The sequence below is a fragment of the Heteronotia binoei genome, chromosome 4, assembly GCF_032191835.1.
Source record: "Heteronotia binoei isolate CCM8104 ecotype False Entrance Well chromosome 4, APGP_CSIRO_Hbin_v1, whole genome shotgun sequence".
NCBI lineage: Eukaryota > Metazoa > Chordata > Lepidosauria > Squamata > Gekkonidae > Heteronotia > Heteronotia binoei.
The window spans coordinates 169,867,408-169,882,811 of NC_083226.1; the positions used below are offsets into that span (position 1 = coordinate 169,867,408).

The 15,404-nt window shown below is 48.1% G+C and overlaps 1 protein-coding gene across 2 annotated transcripts in view; it reads right to left on the bottom strand.

Annotated features, from left to right (window-relative positions):
- Positions 1-341: 341 nt before the first annotated feature.
- The window catches only part of KATNAL2 (katanin catalytic subunit A1 like 2), a 54,363-nt gene continuing 39,300 nt past the window's right edge, over positions 342-15,404 (bottom strand). For both annotated transcript variants that reach the window (XM_060236200.1, XM_060236201.1), the window contains 5 exons: positions 14,681-14,772; positions 10,233-10,343; positions 5,091-5,253; positions 2,410-2,512; positions 342-979 (listed from right to left, as the gene is read on the bottom strand). In XM_060236200.1, coding sequence (XP_060092183.1) covers positions 840-979; positions 2,410-2,512; positions 5,091-5,253; positions 10,233-10,343; positions 14,681-14,772 — 609 coding nt within the window. In that variant the 3' untranslated portion in view covers positions 342-839. The remainder of the gene's footprint in view (positions 980-2,409; positions 2,513-5,090; positions 5,254-10,232; positions 10,344-14,680; positions 14,773-15,404) is intronic.

Sequence of the window (15,404 nt, forward strand, 5' to 3'; positions counted from 1 at the left end):
CATTCCGAAGAGTCTCAGAACGGCTCACAATCTCCTTTATCTTCCTCCCCCACAACAGACACTCTGGAGGTGGGTGGGGCTGGAGAGGGCTTTCACAGCAGCTGCCCTTTCAAGGACAACCTCTGCAGAGCTATGGCTGACCCAAGGCCATTCCAGCAGGTGCAAGTGGAGGAGTGGGGAATCAAACCCGGTTCTCCCAGATAAGAGTCCGCACGCTTAACCACTACACCAAACTGGCTAATAGATTGAACACTATCTATAGACACGTATAGATGGAACGCTACCAGACAAGAAGAGCGAAATCAATACCAGCAAATAAGATGTCCCAACAACACTCCAGCGAGAAGACCAAAAAAAGTTTATTCTTTTTTTTTTATCCGCTCTGATTGAAATCTGCTGGTTTAATATAAGAATCCCTGAGAAGTCTCACAGAACATCAGTTACATCTGGCTCCCAAAGCTCCTTCTCTTCCCCAAGAAAGATGTGTAGCGTTGTTGTAAGGAGGGCGACTCCCACTGATGAATTCCAGTCCTAGTTCAGTGCTAGACAGTAGCTGGGTGACGTGTTAACATCGACAGCTGGCTTTAGGTGAAAACCGTTATTTCAAAAAAGAGTAGCCAACTTGAGGTTCTGTAGAACACAATTAGCAGCACTCTTCCGGCGTCAAAAACTAACCTTCGAAAAGGGGTTGGCCCATTCCACTTTCCCAACATGCCTTGCTTTCAAACAGCATGTTTACACTGTAACGTATCCAACCTCTTGTAGTTGAACTCCAGCAGAGACTCGTTCTTTGTGGATGGTGGAAGCCTTTGGTGGAGGTTCCGAAGTTCAAATCCTACTCAGGCGGACTCAAATTCCCTTTGCCAGGCGGTGTATTTTTGGCTCAGATTCTTCGCAGAGGGCTTGGTGTGAGCAATCACGTCCAGGAAGTCCTCTGTGGTGACGGTGTCCAGGCGGATTGGGGGTAAATTCCCACCATCTAAAGAAAAACAGAGCAGAACAATAATAAAAGTCTGTTATTCGACTTTCCCAGGGCTCTCCCTCCTTAACTCCAGTTTTCCGGGTTACACCTCTGAGGATGCCAGTCACAGTTACTGGCGAAACGTCAGGTCCCACAATGCCAAGACCACGGCCGCGCAGCCCGGAAAATCTACAGCAGGCAATGAACTCCAGCCGTGAAAACCTTCGACAACATATTCTATTTAACCGTCTCTGATAACTAAAAGAAGCAAGAGAGAGAGTGAAGGAAGCAGACTTGCTCATGGGCCTGATAGCAGCCCTCCGGGGGCCTGATTCGGCCCCCGGGCTGCATGTACGACACCACCGGGCTAGATGATCCGGAAGTCCCTTCCAACGCTATGCTTCTATGATTCCTCAGATACAGTGAAAAAGTATCTTGCACCTGAAGAGCGCTTGCACGTGAAAGCTTACACCCTGAATAAAACTTTGTTGGTTTTAAAGGTGCCACCGGACTCCAACTTTGTTCTGCTGCTTCAGACCAACACAGTGACCCACTTGGCGCTTGGGCCAGGTTTCCCAGCACGAGCGATCATCGAGTCCAGCCCGCAGCCCTCCCCATCTGGACAGAGCCCAAGTCTAGGTGAGCAATGAACATCTCTGTGGCGGAACCGACCCGATTCTGCTTTCAGGCACGGTCCCGTCAACTCCCTTTTGAGTTGCCAACTTCTGGAGGGAGCTCATCCTCTTCCTGCCACTAGGGCCCGCTGCCACCACCTGTTCAATTTAGGGGTTTCTGACCGAAAGGAACAGACTCCCAATTCCCCTTGCCAGTTCTGTGGCCTCCAGGTCCTCTGCCAACCCAGCACCTGGAGGATTGGCACCCTTGCCAACTGCATGCCTTCCCCCTTCCCTGGACTCCCCTCTTGCAGTAGCATGGTCTAAGGCGGTAGGGGAACCTATGCGGTACAGAGGGACTACCTTTTGAAACAGACAAAACATTGATTTTAAATTGATAACTACATACAGGCATTTTTAAATACAGAGTGAACAGAAGTAATGAATGAAAGAAGAGATAAACGCTCCTTCTTTCCCTAATATATAACTGGCCCTGACCATACCATCCAGAACCGAGTCACCAGTCTCCAAGACTCAAATCAAAACTCAACTGACTGTCGGCTTCCCCTGACAACTTTTAACTCCCCGTTTCCCTCCAAAAACCTCTAATATCAAACCCAGTTCCCACCCAGGAACTGGTTTTCCCTCCTGCAGCCTTTTGGGAGACCAGCCAGAAAGACTTCCTGTCCTCAGAAGTGCTGCTTCCAGATGGGAGGGGAGGGGGAAGGAGGAACAGACTAGGCCAAAGCCTTGCCTAGAGTTTTATAGACTCCTCTTGCCAACTCCCCGACAAGCACAGGCCTAAAATGGCTTTTTTCTCCACAGTCTCCATACCTGGCTGATGGTTTTCTAGGGCACTGAAAATCTTCCTGACGGGGCGCATGGCTGCTTCCTTGCAGACCAGCTTAACGTCAGAGCCAGAGTAGCCTTCCATCTCCTAGTGTGGTCAGAAAAAAAAATACATATATACTTCCATCTCTAAAAACCTCCTATTGAAGATAGTTTTAAAGGAAGGAGGCTTATTTTTTTACTCAGACTGGCTGCAGCTCTCCAGAGTCTCAGGTTGAGGCACATCTTTCACAGGGCTTTTTTTTGTAGCAGGAACTCCTTTGCGTATTAGGGCATGCCCCCTGATGTAGCCAATCCTCTAGGAGAGCCAGTTTGGTGTAGTGGTTAAGTGTGCGGACTCTTATCTGGGAGAACCGGGTTTGATTCCCCACTCCTCCACTTGCACCTGCTAGCATGGCCTTGGGTCAGCCATAGCCCTGGCAGAGGTTGTCCTTGAAAGGGCAGCTGCTGTGAGAGCCCTCTCAGCCCCACCCACTTCACAGGGTGTCTGTTGTGAGGGAGGAAGGGAAAGGAGATTGTGAGCCGTTCTGAGACTCTTCGGAGTGGAGGGCGGGATATAAATCCAATATCTTCATCTACCTCACAGGGTGTCTGTTGTGGGGGAGGAAGGGAAAGGAGATTGTGAGCCACTCTGAGACTCTTCGGAGTGGAGGGCGGGATATAAATCCAATATCTTCATCTACCTCAGAGGGTGTCTGTTGTGGGGGAGGAAGGTAAAGGAGATTGTGAGCCGCTCTGAGACTCTTCGGAGTGGAGGGCGGGATATAAATCCAATATCATCATCTTCTTCTTACAGTGGGCCCTGTAAGAAGAGCCCTGTAAACTCCAGGAGGATTGGGTACATGGAGGTGGGGGGGGGGGTAGCCTAATTTGCAAAGGAGCTCCTGCTACAAAAAACTCCCCCTGGTCTTTCATTTCTTCTCTGACCTAACCTGTCTTAACTCTGTAATAAAGAAAGCTAACTGTCCAGGACAGGGTTGCCACTAAAATTTTATTTTTCCCTTTCCCTGACCAACATCTGTCAATTTCCCTGACCACCATTCAAATATAACCACAAATTAAAAAAATGAATAGGTCACGTTGCATTAATGAAATGCTTAATGAAATGTTCCACTCTACAACTTCACAAGTCTCAACTGCAAAAATATTTGTCGAAGTGAGAGATTTAATCTCGGCTTCTTTCAACGTCAACTGCTGCAACATCTGTTTTGCAATTGCACAAAAAATTACACCAAGATACAAACTTCAATTCAAGTAAACTCTGAATGCTAACAAATGAGAAACCAATTTTGTTCTTGTTTTAAAGGTATGCTAAAAATTATATAAACATTCTATCTAAAATGGTTTCTCTGAAGCCACATTACGAAACTTATAGTTTTGAAATTGTAGTAATAATCAAGTTAGAAATTAGAATACAAGTAATCTGTTTTTAAAGAATGAAGATTTAAGATATAAAACTATCACTTCTACAGTTTTCTCTTTTTCTTTTGTAACTCTTTTAGTTTCTCATCAATTGTTTCCTCTTCCATTTTGGCTTCTTCTCAGTCTTTTTTCAGCATTTTCAAGATGTTTAATCTGTCCCTCAAGTTTCTTCTTTTCTTTCTTCTGAACATCTTGTTGCTTATAGTGTTTAGCCTAACACAGGGGTGGCCAAACTTGCTTAACATAAGAGCCACGTAGAATAAACTTCAGATGTTTGAGAGCCATAAGACGGAAGGAAGGCAGGAAGGAAGGCAGGAAGGAAGGAAGGAAGGAAAATTGATGGGGGGAGGGAGAGGTGGAAAGAAAGCAACTTCCATTTAAAGAAAGAAATGCCTTCCTTCAAGCTGGCCAATGGGGCGGTGGGGGCTTCGAGACCCACACAATATGTGTGAAACAGCTCCCGAGCCACAGTTTGGCCACCCCTGGCCTAACACCACACCGTGGCCCCTCCTCCTCCACCACTTTGCCTCCCTGTGAACTATTATTACTGTTATTATTTATCAAATGTATAACCCACTCTCCCTGGAGACAACACTCCGAGTGGGCAACATCATTTGTAAAAACATCCAGTTCAAACATTCAATACGTTAAAACCACAATAAATATCATAAAATAGAATGAAATACATAACAGATACTTTTAGCACAGGGGTGGCCAAACTAGCTCGGGAGCCACATGTGGCTCTTTCACACATACTGCGCGACTCTCAAAGCCCCCACTGCCCCTTCGACAGACTTGGAGAATGCACTTAAAATTAAAGTGGCTTTCTTTCCTCCTCCCTCTCATCTATTTGCTTTCCACCTTTCTGTCACTCCTTCCCTCCTCCCTCCCTCCTTCCTTCCTTCCCTCCTTTCCCCCTCCCTCCCTCATCCTTCTTCCCTCCCTCCCTCCCTCCTTCCCTCCCCCCTCCCTCTTTCCTTCCTTCCTTCCCCCCTCCCTCTTTCCTTCCTTCCTTCCCTCCTTCCCCCTCCCTCATCCCTCCCCCCTTCCTTCCTTCCCTCCCCCCTCCCTCCCTTCCTTCTAGCTCTCAAACACCTGACATTCATGTCTCGCGGCTCCCAAACACCTGACGTTTATTCTCTGTGGTCCTTACCTTAAGCAAGTTTGGCCACCACTGCTTTAGCGAGATGCTGAGCCTCTGCTGTCCAATTCATGCTGCCATCACTTCTTTGCTTCCTCCTCACCTGACTGAGAGAGGCGTAGTCCAGGTCCGTCCTCAGCTCCACTCCCACGCTGTTGCTGACAGGAGGCAGCCAGTGCTGGACCATCACCTCCCTCGCCTCTCTGCTGGGCAGGTCGACCAGAATCCTCTTCTCTAGCCGGCGCAGCATGGCACAGTCCAGTTCCCTAGAGGAGGAAACAGAAACACACTTTTCTCCCACCCTCCTTCCAAGAAGCTCAGGGTGGCTTAATGCAGGGGTGGCCAAATTGTGGCTCAGGAGACACATGTGGCTCTTTCACACAAATTCTGTGGCTCTCAAAGCCCCCACCGCCCTGTCGGTCAGCTTGGAGAAGGCATTTCTCTCTTGAAATCACTTCTCCGAGCCGAGCCAGCTGGCCGCTTGGAGTGTGCATTGGAAGTTGCTTTCTTTCCACCTCTCTCTCCCTCCCCCATCATATAAATATAAATATCAATGCAATAAAAAAGGCCAACACCATGCTGGGAATTATTAGGAAGGGAATTGAAAACAAATCTGCCAGTATCATAATGCCCCTGTAGAAATCGATGGTGCTGTCTCATTTGGAATACTGTGTGCAGTTCTGGTCACTGTAAGGAAAAGCCCCCTGCTTTTCATACACATGGACATCGTGATCACCAGTATGGTTGCCAGGGTGCCTGAAGTTTTGACTCGCACACATCTGCTCTAAGAAGTGAACTTTGCCCACGGTTTCTAAGGCTTATGTGGATATTATAAGCCTCAGCTTTGCAGCAGCATTCTACATCTCTGGATTGGTGTTAGTCAGAACTACAGACGAGCTTCCAGCTGCTCCTTGCGTGCCCAGACTTGGCCGCTGCAGTGGAAGAAGCCACGCCGCCATGAACTGTACAGGCAAACAGTTTCCAGCCTGTTTCCATGAACCAAAGGCTAACACCACCAGAATCCATCTTGTTTTCCTGACTCCATTACAGCAAAGCAAGAGACTCATGTATCCAACAGCTGCTTCAACTTCTGCATAAGAGCCATCAAGCTTATCTTAGGCGTGGACCCTGTCAGACTGCCTAAGCCTTTGTCTAACAGAACTCAAGACAAAGACCGGTGCCAAAAGAAGACTGAAGAAGAGGAAGACCATCTTCAGCCAGAGCCAAGTTCCTTTGTGTAAGCCGGGTGTTACCTTAGGTAGCATTTGGCCAGTTTGGTGTAGTGGTTAAGTGTGTGGACTCTTATCTGGGAGAACCGGGTTTGATTCCCCACTCCTCCACTTGCACCTGCTAGCATGGCCTTGGGTCAGCCATAGCTCTGGCAGAGGTTGTCCTTGAAAGGGCAGCTGCTGTGAGAGCCCTCTCCAGCCCCACCCACCTCACAGGGTGTCTGTTGTGGGGGAGGAAGGTAAAGGAGATTGTGAGCCGCTCTGAGACTCTTCGGAGTGGAGGGCGGGATATAAATCCAATATCTTCATCTTCTTCTTCATCTTCATCTATTGTCACCTTTTTAGATAAGTTTAATAGTCTTAAGCACACCTCCACCCAGTAATTTCCCCCATTCTTTTCCCCAACAGTTATCCTGGAGCCTCCCCCTTGGCCCATTGTTACCTGGACAGCCAATCAGGAAACTAAGGCCAAGTCCGCTCATTGGCTAACTATGAGCGTCCAATCAGGGGTTGCCAACTAACCGGCTATTGGCTGTTGCACTAGTCCAGCCCTTATGGTCACTGCAGAGCCTTCCCTTTTCTGAGGTCATGTACCAGCTGACCACCTGTCATCCACCCCTGTGCCTCCCATCCCCTAAGGGCATAAGGTAGTTTATATACCTGTAACACAGCTCCCCACATGTGTGCATCTAGCAGTACCCCAGTTCTGCTGTCTAGATCCATCCCCGATTCTGGTCACAGTTGAGGGTCCCATTTCCCCCGTCCTCTTTCGTCGCCATTGGAGCCTTCCTTGAAGACTACGATCGGTAATTATCACCCTGTTTGTCTACCCATGTGTTGTCTCTATATCTCTCTCTATTTTTCTTAGGACTGTATGGATGATTTTATGAGTATTTTATCTTGTATGTAAGCCTATATTTTTCTGGAATAAATTTTAATTGTTTTACTTAATTAGAGTCCTTGATAAATTTAAGCATTAATTTCTGGATGTGGAATCCTGTGTACATAGGTAAAAAGATCCTGATTAAGCCAGGTGCCCACCTGACAATTCCCCAACCTCGGTTTTGAGGGCATTTTGGCTTACATCACCGCACCTCAAAAAGGATATTATAGCATTGGAAAAAGTCCAGAAAAGGGCAACTAGAATGATTAAAGGGTTGGAACACTTTCCCTATGAAGAAAGGTTGAAACGCTTGGGGCTCTTTAGCTTGGAGAAATGTCGACTGCGGGGTGACATGATAGAGGTTTACAAGATTATGCATGGGATGGAGAAAGTAGAGAAAGAAGTACTTTTCTCCCTTTCTCACAATACAAGAACTCGTGGGCATTCACAATGAAATTGCTGAGCAGTCAGGTTAGAACGGATAAAAGGAGGTACTTCTTCACCCAAAGGGTGATTAACATGTGGAATTCACTGCCACAGGAGGTGGTGGCAGCTACAGGCATAGCCAGCTTCAAGAGGGGGTTAGATAAAAATATGGAGCAGAGGTCCATCAGTGGCTATTATACACAGTATGTGTATATACATATGTATATGTGTGTGTGTGTATATATATATATAAATAATTTTTTTGGCCACTGTGACACAGAGTGTGGGACTGGATGGGCCATTGGCCTGATCCAACATGGCTTCTCTTATGTTCTTATGTGACACAGAGTGTTGGACTGGATAGGCCATTGGCCTGATCCAACATGGCTTCTCTTATGTTCTTATGTGGCACAGAGTGTGGGACTGGATAGGCCATTGGCCTGATCCAACATGGCTTCTCTTATGTTCTTAATTTTCCTTCCTTCCTGTCTTGCAGCTCTCAAATATCTGAAGTTTATTCTACATGACTGTTATGTTAAGCAAGTTTGGGCACCCCTGGCTTAATGGATCTTCTTTTCTTTTTCTTAGAACAGCCTCACAACCACCATATCAGGGAGGTTTGACAGACAGTGTGGGACTCACCCAAGGTCATTCAGCAAGTTTGGTATAGTGGTTAAGTGCATGGACTCTTATCTGGGAGAACCGGGTTTGATTCCCCACTACTCCACTTGCAGCTGCTGCAATGGCCTTGGGTTAGCCATAGCTCTGGTAGGAGCTGCCGTTGAAAGGGCAGCTGCTGTGAGAGCCCTCTCAGCCCCACCCACCTCACGGGGTGTCTGTTGTGGGGGGAGAAGACATAGGAGATTGTAAACCGCTCTGAGTCTCTGATTCAGAGAGAAGGGCGGGGTATAAATCTGCAGTCTTCTTCAAGCTGGGGTCAGGAAGCAATTTTTTCTCCAGGCCAGTTTGGCCAGGGATCCTGGAAGGCGTTTTGGGGTTTCTTTTTGCCATCCTCTGGGAATAGAGCAGGGGTCACTGGGGGGGTGGGGAGAAGTATTTGTGATTTTCCTGTATTGTGCAAGAGCGGTTGGACTAGATGACCCTGGAGGTTCCTTCCAACTCTCTGATTCTAAGTTTCATGGACATGGCAGGGATTCAAAACTGGTTCTCCCAGGCAACTTTTATTACCTTTTATTGGTTTCTCATTCAAATGCAATCCAGACCAAACGGTCTTCCAATTTATTACACTATTTTGCCATTTGATCCTAACTTTTGTATCAGTTTACACTCTTAACCCACCAGCTATATGTATTTCAGCTCACTGTACACCATCCCCTCGTCTGAAGAAATGTGCGTGCATATGAAAGCTTACATTCTGAATAAAATCTTGTTGGTCTTAAAGGTGCAACTTGCCTCCTACTTTGTTCTAGTCTTTAAGGTGTCGCTGCATTTTTGTTTTGTTTTCCTGAAAGAGGGCCTTTAATAGCTCGTATTTACTTTTTAAAACATCTCTTAATGGAAATCTGTATATATATGTATATTCTCACAACCGCTCTGCCACTATGTTTTATTTTGCCCGTCTATGACTATAAATGCATTGATTGATATGCAGCCGGCGGGCTTGAGTTGGCTCAGCAAGCAAGCAAAGAGTCCACATAAACATGGAACCTTGGAGAAGGGGCTTAAAAAGTTTAGCCTGGAGAGGAGGCGACTAAGAGGTGATATGATCACCATCTTCAAGTACCTGAAGGGCTGTCATATAGAGGATGGTGTGGAATTGTTTTCTGTGGTCCCAGAAGGTAGGACCAGAATCAGCAGGTTGAAATTAAATCAGAAGAGTTTCCAGCTCAACATTAGGAAGAACTTCCTGACCGTTAGAGCGGTTCCTCAGTGGAACAGGCTTCCTCCTCAGGAGGTGGTGGGCTCTCCTTCCTTGGAGGTTTTTAAACAGAGACTAGATGGCCCTCTAGCAATGAAGATCCTGTGAATTTAGGGGGAGGTATTTGTGAGTTCCCTGCATTGCGCCGTGGGTTGGACTAGATGACCCTGGAGGTCCCTTCCAACTCTAGGATTCTATGAAATGATAAAAAGAAGTAAAATAAACCTGTTTTCGGTCTTCAGCAGGCAGTACGCTTTCCAATCTGTTTCCCTAGAAAATGCTTGAAGATGCTCAAACGGGGCATTCCCACCCCCCATCACAGGCCATTTGTTTCCCTAGACAGTTGAGATATTAAAATAAGACTGACGGGCTTTTATCCTCAAACTTTTAAAAGTCACCCTTTAATACCAATAAAACCCAACCCTTCCTATTTATAGGGGCCTATCTTCGCTGAGCCCTCTGGATGTTTTTTAAGCACCTAAGAGAGTCATCCGCCGAAACCCTTCTTTAGCTCAGCCGTAGTAAATAACTTGGGCTATCGAGTCAAAGGTTCTCTTTTTAAATATTCACAGCTGGCTCCTCGGCAGATGTTGACTTGATGGGGGGGGGGATTAGGCGCTGCTGCAGCTCAAGCCAACAAGAACAGCAAAAGCAAAAAAAAAAAAAAGTTTTAAAAGCTCCAAATTAATCTTTAAAGGCTTTAACCAAACATCAAGGCTTTGGCTGCCTCCCCCTCCCCTCCAAAGTCTAAGTTCAAAAAAAAAATCTTTATCTGCATTTAGAAGCTCACGCAAATGTATTCAAAAACGGACTCTCCGGATCTCTTACCAGGGCAGGTTGGAAGCTGCTAAAACAAAGACAAGATCATCCGATCGGGCCAAGCCGTCCATCTGCACCAATAATTCCGTTTTCATCCGCAGGCTTCCTTCGTGTTCACCGCTGCCAAGATCAAGCGGGGGGGGGAGAGATGGGGGGACAGAGAAGAGAAAGGTTATTTCTTTGCTGCATACCAGAGTTGAGCTTCTTTATTTGGATGGGATTGAGCTCAGAGGCTGAGACCCTATCGCAGGTTTTGACTCCTATGCCCCCACCCGCCTACCCTGCTTCCAAACACAATTAAGTCCCATTAGAATTATGTCCAACTTCATGAGGACGGACTTGGGGGCATTAACGCTACAATGAACCCGTGCTTAAGAGTCAGAAAGCATCCATTTCGAGTTTTTATCTTTGCAGATGCAGATTAGTACCAAAGAGCTGAGCTGAACCACAGGAGCTGGCATTTAGCGAGGAGACGCTTCCTGCCTGATCGTGTGCCATCGTTATGAGCAAAACAAACAGGCCGTAGTTTAGAAGGGGGATGGAAGAATACTCAAGAGAACTGGGCAAACCGGACTACAGGCACACGGCATGGGCACGGTCCAATATGACCCTGCACTTGGCCCCACGCTATAGCCCAGCCCATTAGAAGGACTCCTGTGTCCATGATAGAGGCAGCACTTCTCTTGTACAAGGCTGAAGGTCCAATCCTGGCAATTCATAAGAACATAAGAGAAGCCCTGTTGGATCAGGCCAATGGCCCCTCCAGTCCAACACTCTGTGTCACATAAGAACATAAGAGAAGCCCTGTTGGATCAGGCCAGTGGCCCATCCTGTCCCAACACTCACGCAGTGGTCAAAAAAAACCCAGGTGCCAACAGGAGGTCCACCAGTGGGGCCAGGACACTAGGAGCCCTCCCGCTCTTACCCACTCCCAACACCAAGAATACAGGGCAACACTGCCCCAGACAGAGAGTTCCATCTATACCCTGTGGCTAATAGCCACTGATGGGCCTCTGCTCCACATGTTTATCCAGTCCCCTCTTGAAGCCATCTATGCTTGAAGCCACCTCCTGTGGAAGCAAATTTCATGTGTGAATCAACCTTTGGGTGAAGAAGTACTTCCTTTTATCCGTTTTAACCCAATTACTCAGCAATTTGAATAGATGAACATATGAAGCTGCCTTCTACGGAATCAAACCCTCAATCCATCAAATATAGTATTGTCCACTCAGACTGGCAGCGGCTCTCCAGGGTCTCAAGCTGAGGTATTCCACGCCTACTTGCCTGGACCCTTTTTAGTTGGAGATGCCGGGGATTGAACCTGGGACCTTCTGCTTACCAAGCAGATGCTCTACCACTGAGCCACAGCCCCATTCAAGGCTCTCCAGGGTCTCAAGCTGAGGTTATTCACGCCTACTTGCCTGGACCCTTTTTAGTTGGAGATGCCGAGGATTGAACTTGGGACCTTTTGCTTACCAAGCAGATGCTCTACCACTGAGTCACCGTCCCTCCCCTTGAACAGCTGAGGTTTTTCACACCTATTTGCCTGGACCCTTTTTAGTTGGAGATGCCGAGGATTGAACTTGGGACCTTTTGCTTACCAAGCAGATGCTCTACCACTGAGCCACCGTCCCTCCCCTTACTTCTTGCATTGAGTGCCCATGAGTTCTTGTATTGTGAGAAAGGGAGGAAAAAGTACTTCTTTCTCTACCTTCTCTATCTCATGCATAATCCTGCAAACTCTATCATGTCACCCCGCAGTCAACATTTCTCCAAGCTAAAGAGCTCCACTGAAAAAGCAGATGAGAATGACCAGAGAGAGCAGGCAAAACCAGGCTGGGTAGACCAAAATCTGACACCACCGGAGTCGCTTAAGAATACATCTATATGCAACGCTTATTCAGCAGGGTCCTGAGCAGAGAAAGGCCTTCTCCAGCACCTGCTCCCTGAGATTCTTTGAAGGTGAAATCGCCATGGATTGAACCTGGGATTCTTGTGCAAATAGTATAGGCTCATCAGACGAAGCTGATGCGTACCGAGTCCAACCGCTGTCCCACTAAGCCCAGTAGAAGAAGAAGAAGAAGATATTGGATTTATATCCCGCCCTCCACTCCGAAGAGTCTCAGAGCGGCTCACAATCTCCTTTACCTTCCTCCCCCACAACAGACACCCTGTGAGGTGGGTGGGGCTGGAGAGGGCTCTCACAGCAGCTGCCTTTTCAAGGACAACTTCTGCCACAGCTATGGCTGACCCAAGGCCATGCTAGCAGGTGCAAGTGGAGGAGTGGGGAATCAAACCCGGTTCTCCCAGATAAGAGTCCGCACACTTAACCACTACACCAAACTGGCTCTCCAGTACTGCGTCTCCTGAGTGGTGGTACCTCCCCGGGGTCTGAGCCAATCAGAGGCCTTCATCAATATCCCCTATGGAAGATCCTAGGACAGGAGATGCCAGGATCTAACCTGAGACCTTCTGCGTGCTGTGCGTCTCCCCGTCAATAGAGGACGCTTTCTAAGGCGCAGTTGCACATGCTCCCTCTCGCGATATGCGGAAGAGACGGGGGGCTTCCGTTGCAAAATAAAACCAGAGTCCAGTGGCAGACTAATGTTTGTTTCGACGTGAGCTTTTGTGAGTCCCAGCTGGCTTCCTCAGATATATCAAAGGCAGGGCTTTTTTTGTAGCAGGAGCTCCTTTGCATATCAAGCCACGCCCCCCCCCCCGATGTAGCCAATCCTCCAAGAGCTTACAGGGCTCTTCATATCGGGCCTGCAGGGCCTACTGTATGCTTCAGGGAGACTGGCTACATCAGGGGTGTGTGGCCAAAACGGCAAAGGAGTTCCTGGTAGAAAAAAAGCCGCGTGGAAGGGAATCGTCATTACTTTAGGGACTCCCGCTGCATTTTCCTTGCATGTAGCTGAGGAAACGAACAGTTGGCTCCCGAAAGATCGTGTTGAAATACAGTCTTTAAGGTGCCACTGGACTTTTTCATTTTCCTGAAAGAAAATTCTTTTTATTTAGCCAAGCATTTGGCTGTTTGCGATTCCTCTCCCTCGAGATGGATTTTTGTCTCATTCTGTTCCACTGGGTTTGTGGATGCTAGCTGGCATTGTGCTTTTTTAAATTTTAAATAGTGTTTTATTGACTGTTTTTAAGATTTTTATACCGGAAGACAAGCCTGTTAGTGGCTACCAGACATGGGGATCAAAGGGAGCCTCCGCATCCAGAGGCAGTCAACCTCTGATTAACTGCCTGGAGACAGCATCGGGGAAGACCTCCGCCTCTCTGCCCTGTTGTTGGCCCTTCAGAGGAACTGGTTGGCCACTGTGGGACAGGATACTGCACTAGATGGACCACTGCTCTGATTCAGCAGGGCTCTTCTGATGTTCTTATGAAGACCTCGGCCTCTCTGCCCTGTAGTTGGCCCTCCAGAGGAACTGCTTGGCCACTGTGTGAGACAGGATGCTGGACTGGATGGACCACTGGTCTGATCCAGCAGGTCTCTTTTTATATGCTTATGAAGGTCTCATCCTCTATGCCCTGTTGGCCCTCCAGAGGAACTGGTTGACCTCTGTGTGAGACAGGATGCTGGACTAGGTGGACCACTGGTCTGATCCAGCAAGACTCTTTTTATATTCTTATGAAGGCCTTGGCCTCTGTACCCCGTTGTCAGCCCCCCAGAGGAACTGGTTGGCCACCGTGTGAGAAACAATACTGGACTAGATAGACCCTCCCTGGTCTGATCCAGCAGGGCCCTTCTTATATTCTTGTGAAGGTCTCAGCCACTATGCCTTGTTGTCGCCCCTCCAGAGGAACGGGTTGGCCTCTGTGTGAGACAGGATGCTGGACTAGATGGACCACTGGTCTGATCCAACAGGACTCTTCTTAGGTTCTTATGAAGGCCTTGGCCTCTGTGCCCCGTTGTCAGCCCCCCAGAGGAACTGGTTGGTCACCGTGTGAGAAACAATACTGGACTAGATGGACCCTCCCTGGTCTGATCCAGCAGGGCCCTTCTTATGTTCTTGTGAAGGTCTCAGTCACTATGCCTTGTTGTCGGCCCTCCAGAGGAACGGGTTGGCCTCTGTGTGAGACAGGATGCTGGACTAGATGGACCACTGGTCTGATCCAACAGGACTCTTCTTAGGTTCTTATGAAGGCCTTGGCCTCTGTGCCCCGTTGTCAGCCCCCCAGAGGAACTGGTTGGTCACCGTGTGAGAAACAATACTGGACTAGATGGACCCTCCCTGGTCTGATCCAGCAGGGGTCTTCTGACGTTCCCTATGAAGGCCTCAGCCTGTATGTCCTATTGCCAGAGGAACTGCCTGGCCACTGTATGAGGCAAGATGCTGGACTAAATGGACCACTGGGTCTGATCCAGCAGGGCTCTTCTTATGTTCATTGCAGAACAGGATTCCCTTACAGGGTAACAAATCAACAAACAGCTGGGAAGCTTTTCTTACCCCGGAGAGATGCCTCGTTGACTCATGACTGACTCCAGCTCATCCAGGAAGATCGTGGAGGGAGCATGATAACGGGCAAGTTCAAAGAGCACCTGTTCGGAGAGAGAGACCCCAGAGGGAACAAAGTGAGTCATCTTGGGATGCATATGCAGCTTCCCTCTAATGGGAGCTGAGGAGAGGCCACACTGCTAAACCAATTGGCCACCTGAATAGATGGAGGAACCTTCTACCGATCCAAGCCCATTATTTGTACAACCCAGCGCTCAAGTACGTCATATAGCAAGGGCTCTTCGGTGGCTTTCCCAGCCTTGCTCATCACAGTTTTTCTAGTACACTGACATCCCTGGTCAGAGCGGCAGACGCGGTTCCCATTCCCATTTCATTCTCAGGGGGGGTAGACTTGGCTAAGAGTGTGCAACTGACCCCTAAGGTCATGCAAACTGACCCAGGTGCCATTAAGAGCTGCAGGGCTTGTTATTTGAAACAGGAACACAGTTCCGGTTGGCTTGGCATCAGCAGGTGTGGCCTAATATGCAAATGAGTTCCTGCTGAGATTTTTCTCCAAAAAAAGCTGTGTGTGGAACAATTGTGATGCCAAGGGTGTGGCCTAATATGCAAATGAGTTCCTGCTGGAATTTTCCTGCAAAAAGCCCTGAGTGAAACAATGGTGGTGCCAAGGGTGTGGCCTGATATGCAAATGAGTTCCCGCTTGGGTTTTCTTAAA